General features: G+C 55.3%; 1 protein-coding gene across 1 annotated transcript; it reads right to left on the minus strand.

Annotated features, from left to right (window-relative positions):
• Positions 1–464: 464 nt before the first annotated feature.
• On the minus strand, positions 465–4,975 carry LOC110584102 (testis development related protein). Its single transcript, XM_021694151.2, has 4 exons — positions 4,888–4,975; positions 4,475–4,650; positions 2,329–2,432; positions 465–1,261 (listed from the first exon to the last, which is right to left on the minus strand). The coding sequence occupies exons 1-4, from the start codon at positions 4,973–4,975 to the stop codon at positions 916–918; spliced, it is 714 nt and encodes a 237-aa protein (XP_021549826.1). The 3' UTR covers positions 465–915.
• Positions 4,976–7,628: the final 2,653 nt, after the last annotated feature.

Consider the following 7,628-nt stretch of genomic DNA (forward strand, 5'->3'; position numbering starts at 1 on the left):
GTGCGTGGTGCGCGGCCCATCCTTCCTGGGCGTCCATCACTAGCCACCGCAACTGGCTCACTTTGGAAACCAAACACCTGCACATTATAGAAAAGAGGCACTTGCAGTATTTTATCTACAGTTTTAACTCCATCAGCAAATTAGTGTTTTCCAATAACAATTCAGAGAATCAAGTTGCTAAACCTGATCCACACTGACGGTATTTAACCTGCAATCGCAGAACACATTTTCAGAAGAACATGAAGATCAGGATGAGTAAGATGAACCCTAAAGTAAGAACCACTGTCCCCATCCTCCGTGCACGCGGGAGACGCCCCCTCCCAGCGCAAGTGATGAAGATGCTTTGCGGAGAGTGGCATTTCATGCTGCATCAAATGTAACCTTTGCTTTCCTGGTATTTAGATGAAAAAAGGTTTAATTTGCCAGGTTGAATACAATTTAACATAACCTTTGGAAGATTGGCTTCACAGCTGGATCACGGGCTTCTGGGAAGAAAAGAGGGCCCAGCCCCGCCTCTACAGTCGAATGTCATGGACACACATGGACACCACATGCAGGACACGGGGGTCACGGGGGGGGGGGGGGAACAGGGCACGCAGGGGAGGACAGGGCACAGCCCACAGGACCGCACCCGGCAGCACTGCGACCAGAAGGGGCAGACGTTTCCCAGGAGGCGGCCGCCGGCTGGGGCTCTCCTCCGTCAGTCCACGGACAGGAACGTCTGGACGCGGGCGGGCAGAGAAGGTGCTCTGCTCTCGTCCACGTGGGAAGGACCAGCGGATGTGGGAACGAACACAGCGTGAGACCGCAAACTCTCAGACCGGCACGGGGAGAGAAGACGCAGGGGCCGCGTCAGTTGTGGTTTGGGAACACTCGGCTCTGTGCGCCTCTCCCGTCCGCAGCGGGGCCGGATGGTCACTCCAGCTCTTCCCAGTTGTCGGTCAGGTGGCCCCTGCTCTGCCGTCGGATGCCGACCAGCCTCCCGGCCGACCGGAGGCTCCAGCGGGAGCTGTTCCCTGAGCTTGCCAGGCTGCTGTACTTGCTACGGCCCTTGGCGTCCTCCTCCCAGCCTGGCCGAGGGGGACGGCCACTCGCCGCCTCACCCGTGTCGGCCGTCACATCTTCAGGAGCAAGCACTGGAGGCTCCCAACCTTCAATCTCATCTGGTTTCTTAGACTGAATATTCTGTTTTAAAACCAAATTGTCCCAAAATCCAGACTTCTTCTCTGTCTTCAACTCCTCTCTTAACCGCAAGTTAGTTCTGTGGGAGACAAGACAGCCAAGTGTTGGGCCTCAATTAGTGTCCACCGTATACACCTAACACTCTTTTAAAAGTTTAAGTCATTTAGAAAGTGACCACAAATCTGTAATAAAGAATTTTAATTAAAATTAGTAAAAAAATTCATCACTGCGTATTAGGGAAACCGTGAAAGCTGTATTTTAAGGTACCACACTTGGCCGTACACAAAGAGCTAGTTTTCACACAAGGAAATACTCGAGTATTTGAGCAAAGTAGAAAGCAGGAAATGCAGGGTCCTAGTTAAGAAATATGGGGACAAATACTCCATTTATCAAATCCGTTTTCAACAGCTATTCACATACACACAGAGCAGTGAGTGGGTAATTTGCTGAACACAAATGAGACTCAGACACGAGGGGGCTGGGGACAGGCCGCTGTCCCTCTGGCCCGACAGCAGGGGCATCCCCGGGACGCCACGGTGCACGCACAGCCCAGGCCGCACCCTCCAAGAGTCCTGTGCACTGGACTGGGGGACCCCACAGACACTGACCCCGGGGACCCAGGCCCACAGCCCTCCGTGGGGCGGGCAGGAGGGTGAGGAGGAGGAGTCCCGGCCATGGGGCTGGAGCGGGGCAGCCTGGGCGCCCCTGGCCCCCACAGCAGCTCCTCCTCTGCGGCCAGGCCCCCTGAGGCTCACCCTCTCATCAAACACGCTGTTGGCAATCCCACTCAGCTCTCACTGAGTTTATCTTTTCATGTTTAAATACACTTTTAAAAATTCTGTGTATAATAGCAATATGTCAGTTTAAATATATTCAATTTTCTAAAATCTTTTACAGTTCACCAATCCTTTGCATTTTTAAATTTTCTCTCCCCTGATTTTCTGCAGTCAGTAAACCTCTCATGCATGGCTAGAGGCTGCTTGAAGGCTGAGTGGTTTCCGATTCTGAGTTCGAGAGCTGGTCTGGGAAAGCGCATCTCACTTCCTACTTTCTTCTGTTGCCACGACATCAAAATGAGCACAGCGCGTCTCTGTCCACTCACTGCCCCCCCCCCCCCCCCCGGCCCCGGAACCCACGGACACTTACCCTTTGGACTTGGGGGATTTACATCTTTCCAGCAGGTGTTGTTCGTCGTCTTTATTAAACAAAGAAGTCACTTCTTTCCAGCCTCGGAAACTTGCTCCCTGAACCTAACAGGAGGTTAGAAAAAGGTCAACTCCGATGGAGGAAAGAAAGAAGACGGTTCTGTACCCGGTGACCCTGGAGCCTCAGGCGATCACAACAGCGCAGACTCGTCCCGCCTCTGCCAGCTCCGCGCACACGCGGTCCCCTGGCTGCAGAGCCCACGGCCGGGCCCGGTCGCCTCACTCAGGAACAGGCTGGGCAGCGTCTGCTCAGCCCCTCGGCCGGAGGCCGACAGGAAGGCACCGCGTCAGGCTGTGTCTGACCCTCGGCGTCTGGCTCTGCGCAGATCCCAAGGTCTGCGTTAGGAAGAAGGAAGCGTCGGAGGGAAAGGAAGGTCCCCGTGAACTCACTCGGCGCCTGGGGTCGTACAGCTGGGCCTGGAGGACGGTGACCCTAACGCTCTGAAACCTTAAACACGTAACATGACCTAAAGCAACCCCAGAAACTGGACCAGGAGGCGGCGTGACAGTGCTGACTCCGCGTCTGAGACTCTGACGCCAGAGGCTGGGTCGCCAGCCCGCGGGGCCACTGGGGGTGGGGACCGGTCAGGGCCGCGCGGGGACAGGCCTCAGGAGCCTGCCTCACGGACGCGGACGCAGGCAGCCTCGAGGCGGGGGTGCCGGGGGGAGCAGCCAGCAGGCCGGGAGGCCCGCAGACGCGTCGCAAGGGCCGGGCAGGGCCGGGGCGGCAGCGTTCACACCGCCCAGGCGGAAACAGCCCCGGCAGAGAGGGAGGACGGGTGTCCGCTCAGCACGCAGGAGCCCAGGCTCCGGCAGGGACCTCCCCGCACGCGCTCCTGCTCACCCCCTGACGAGGTCTGGGGAGGCCCCGTCCTTCCACCGGCTCTGCCGCAGGACCTGGTTCAGCAGGCACCTGCCAGCCCCGGGGCCCCACCCGGGCCAGGGGCCCCCCCCCCCCCCCCCCCCCCCCGCCCGCCTGCTCAGTCCCAGGCCCTCCTGCCGCCCCGCGTCCTCGCGGACGCACAACTCCCTGGGCCGTCACCGAATTCCCAGTGCGAACTCGTCAGTCTCCCCCCGCATTCAGGGGCCTCCCCCGAAGCCGGGTGCTCATGGGCTCCTGGCCGGACGGTCAGAGACTTGTGGGGCACGTCTCATAAGCGTGGGCGGCGAGGACAGTGGGCCTCCTGAGAGGCTGAGGTCCTTCCCGTCACACCTGCCCCCAGGCCGGTCCGCCACGGCGGCGCCACCCCCACCCCGCGGTTGCTCCGAGGACACGCGCCATGCGGGGGTAGACCCCGTTCACGTCGACCCTTCCCAGCATCTCTGGGCGCAGTCGCCGGGGAGCCCAGCAGCCGCAGACGTCCTCCCAAGGCTCCTGACAGGTGAAGGCGCGGCGGGAAACGGGGCAGCGGGCGCATGCCTGGGGGGACTTCACAGTGAAGGAAGCAGATGCCCATACGCACGGCCAGCGGAAGGGTCCCGTGCGCGCACGGGCTGTTTCTCGGCCGTGAACAACGAGGGGTCCCGCCCTCGGACACGGCTGTGCTGAGAATCAGCGCCACTGGGTCTCACGCAAGTGCAATCCAAACCAGAAGACCACACTGTCCCCAAAGAACTTCCGGCGGCCGCAGGAGGTTGGGGGAGGGGACAGGTGCAGGCGCTGAGAAACCAGCGCTGGGGTGTGCGGGCGCACGACAGCTGGGACGGAGCACGGCGGACCCCGGGACGCTCATCACAGCGGAAACGTTTCCGACAAGACGGGTGTCAGGCGAGCGGGGTGTGGGCATCACTTCACACCGTCGTGCCCTACGCGTTCAGCTCACACGGTGCCAGGCGTCGCCGTTCTCAGTAAGACGCGGGGGCGGCAGTGGGGCCGAAGGGCACGTCCGCCTCCACCACACAGCCAGCGAACGGGAACCCCGAGGGAAGCGCCTTAAAATGCCAGTCCGAGGAGTAAGAACCTCGGCTACTGGGCGCGGTGCAGGGAACGCGCTCCCTGCCTGCGCTCTGCGCCTCGGGCCGCCGCGCCTCCGCGGCGCCCGCTCCCCGGCGGCCAGTTCACGCTCACCGCCCGCAGGCGCACCAACGTCCTCAGCCCGCGGAGGCCGCAGGCCCCGATCTCCACCCCACACGGCCCAGCGCGGACTGCCGGTAACACCAGCCTCCACCTGCACCTCGCCTCCCCTCGGCACGGGCCGCTGGCACGACAGCGAGGCTCCGCCGCCCAGCGCGCGCTCGTCCAGGGTCACGGCTGGGACTCGGTCTTGGAGGCACCGCGAGTCGTCAGGACAAGCGAGCAACACGCTCGGCGCGGATGAGCCGTTGGAAGAGGCCAAGTCACAGGAGCGACCGCACTGAGATGATAAACAGCAGAGACACAGACACGGCCGAGGAGTTCCGCGTGAGCGCCCATGACGCCACGGGGCAGACAGACCCGGGCTCGGCCGGGAGGGGGTCGTCTCAGCCCGCGACTCTGGTCCTGAACACACGCTCCCCGCACCGGGCTCGACGGCAGGCTCCCTCGCTGGCATCTGCGCCTTGTGCCAGGGAGGGCCCGAGGGAACGTCGCACGTGCCGCACTCGTACATGACTGCAGTCACCCCACAGGTCCCAGCGGGCCTGACCTCAGAGGGGCCCCGGCCCGAACACCATTCTAAAGGACTCCCGCGACTGGGTGTGCTCGCGAGGACCTGAGTTTCTCCTGCGGTGGAGAGCCAGTGTGGGCTGTGTCTGTCGGGCATCTTCATCCCATCCGGGGGCAGCACACCCTGTAACAAACGTGAGACGGGCCCAGCGCCTCCTGGACACACGGGATCCGGGGCTCCAGAGTTCTTTACAACCACGGTCAGGCTCGGAGAAGTGACAACCAGAAAAACAAAAACAGAATGATGTTCTATCTATAGCCCGAGTGGTACCCAAGAAGTTGGGCTGCGGAAACGAGAACATGAGCCCCACACAGAACAAGGTGTCCCTTTTGCCCCGACCTCAGCTGCACCTCACTTCATGCCCCACGAAGAAAAAGCTGTGAAATCATCCAAAACTGACCAAAATTCTTTCTGCCGGAGCGACTTAGCAGAAGTGCCTCATCGCCAAACACGTTCAGAGAGGCCAGATGACCTTTGGAGGCAGCACGAAATCCAAAGCACGCCCTCAAGCACATGTCCTGCTGGCCCCACAAGATTGCAAGCTCTGAGTACAACACACGAATGGATGTCTATGAACGATCACATAGAAAATTCAGAGTAATGCTCTTAACAACACACAAGCAAAATGAAAAGTAAAACGAAGAAAAAGAAACCATGAAATAACCCAGAAATCCTAGAACTGAATAATCCCTGAGGAGAAAAATTCAAGCGCTCCAACAGCTGACTTGACAATGCAGAAAGAGTGAGTGACCTTTGAAATTTTCCAACTAGAAGGGCAAAAAGAAAAACGCGTGAAGAAAGCCTATGGGAATTATTCCCGCACTGTGGGAATTCCAGGAGAAGAGAAAGAGACAGAAAAGTATATTTAAAGCAATAATGACTGAAAGCTTCCAAGCCTGGGACAGAAATGGACGTCCAGATTCACGAGGCTCAAGGGACCCCGAACAGGTTGAACCTGAATAGGGCTTCGGTGAGATATGTTATAATTACATTGTCGAAGACAAAGAGAACTTTGAGAGCAACAAGAGAAAACAGACAAGTTACACAGAAGGAACCAGCCTTATACGGGGTGATTTTTCACCACAAACTCTTGGGGCCAAGAGAGAATAGGATGATGTATTCAAAGTATTTACAGACAAAGAAAACCCTGTTAACCAGGAATTCTATACCTGACGCAGCTATCCTTCAGAAATGAGGGGAGATAAACACTTTCCTTAACAAACAAAAGGGGACAGAGCTCACCGCCGCTAGGCCTGCCCTCCGTGAAATGCTCAATAGGGGTTTTTTAGGAGGAAATAACAAAATGCCAATTAACATCATAAAAACATGAGCAGGGAACATAAAACTCACTGGTCAAGGTAAATTTAGTTGGTCAGTTCTGTAATACATTCCTGGTGGTACATAATTCACTTACAACTTTAAAGGTTAAAATACAGTAAACATAACCAGAACTATCATATTCTGTTATTGGATACACCATGTAAGAAATACGTAAACTGTAGCCCCAACAGCCTCCAACGTGAGAGGGCAGGGAACAGAGTGTCAAGTTGAGGAAGCTACTGAAGTTATCAGTAAACTGTTTCACAAAATCCTCATGATAACCACAGGGGAAAAACCTGCAGTAATCACACAAAAGATCATTATAAAAAGTTAAAGTACACTGATACCAAACGACATCAAAACACAAAAAAAGAGGGAAGGATAAGAAGCAAGAAACAATGTGTCTACAAAACAGCCAGAGAACAATCAAGAAAATGACAACAGTAAGTCCTTATCTACCAACAAATATAAAAAAGTCAAATTCTCCAATCAAAAGATATATAATAACTGAATAAATAAAAACACACGATCCAAAGATACACTGCCTACAAGAGATTCACCTTAGTCGTAAAGACCCATGTAGACTGAGATTGAAGGTGTGGAAAAAGAGATTTCAAGCAAATGGTAACCGAAAAAAGCAGGAGTGGCTATCTTTAGATCAGACAAAATGGACCTTAAAAATGGTAGAGAGAGACAAGGGAGATCGTCATATACCAATGAAGGGGTCAGTCCATCAAGAAGACATGACCGTTGTAAATATTCACGCATCAGAACACCTATACACACTAAGCAAAAACCCACGGAGCCAAAAGGAGAAATAAACAGTAATGCAGTAATAGTGGGGGATTTAATGCCCCTCTATCAACAAGGGATCATCCAGACAGAGAATCAATAAAGAAGCGGGACCTGAACACTACAGACTAACGGACCCAGCAGACACGCACGCAACATTCGGACGACAGTGGGACGCACACTCTTCAAGCACGCGTGGAGTGTCTTCTCGGACCACAAGGGTGTAAAACCAGAAATGAATACAGGAGGAAAATGGGAAACTCAGGAATGCCTGGAAATTATAAAACATTCTTCTGAACAAACAAGGGATCAAAGAAGATATTAAAGGAGAAATAAAAAATCTAGAGACAAACAAAAATGGAAAATAACATACAAAAACTTGTGGGATGTAGCAAAAGCTGTTCTAAGAGGGATGTTCACACAGAAACAAGATCTCAGGTGAACAACAGAACACGATGCCTCAGGGCACTAGAAAAACAAGAGC

The sequence above is a fragment of the Neomonachus schauinslandi genome, chromosome 2, assembly GCF_002201575.2.
Source record: "Neomonachus schauinslandi chromosome 2, ASM220157v2, whole genome shotgun sequence".
NCBI lineage: Eukaryota > Metazoa > Chordata > Mammalia > Carnivora > Phocidae > Neomonachus > Neomonachus schauinslandi.

Bases quoted from the DNA above. Each gene is read 5' to 3' on its own strand.
- LOC110584102 (XM_021694151.2), bottom strand. From the start codon at position 4,975: ATGTACGAGTGCGGCACGTGCGACGTTCCCTCGGGCCCTCCCTGGCAC. The intron at 4,651-4,887 runs GTGCGGGGAGCG...GGTGCCTCCAAG, and splicing joins GGAGCCTGCCGTCGAGCCCG to ACCGAGTCCCAGCCGTGACC. The intron at 2,433-4,474 runs GTTGGTGCGCCT...ACCTCCTGTTAG, and splicing joins GGCCTCCGCGGGCTGAGGAC to GTTCAGGGAGCAAGTTTCCG.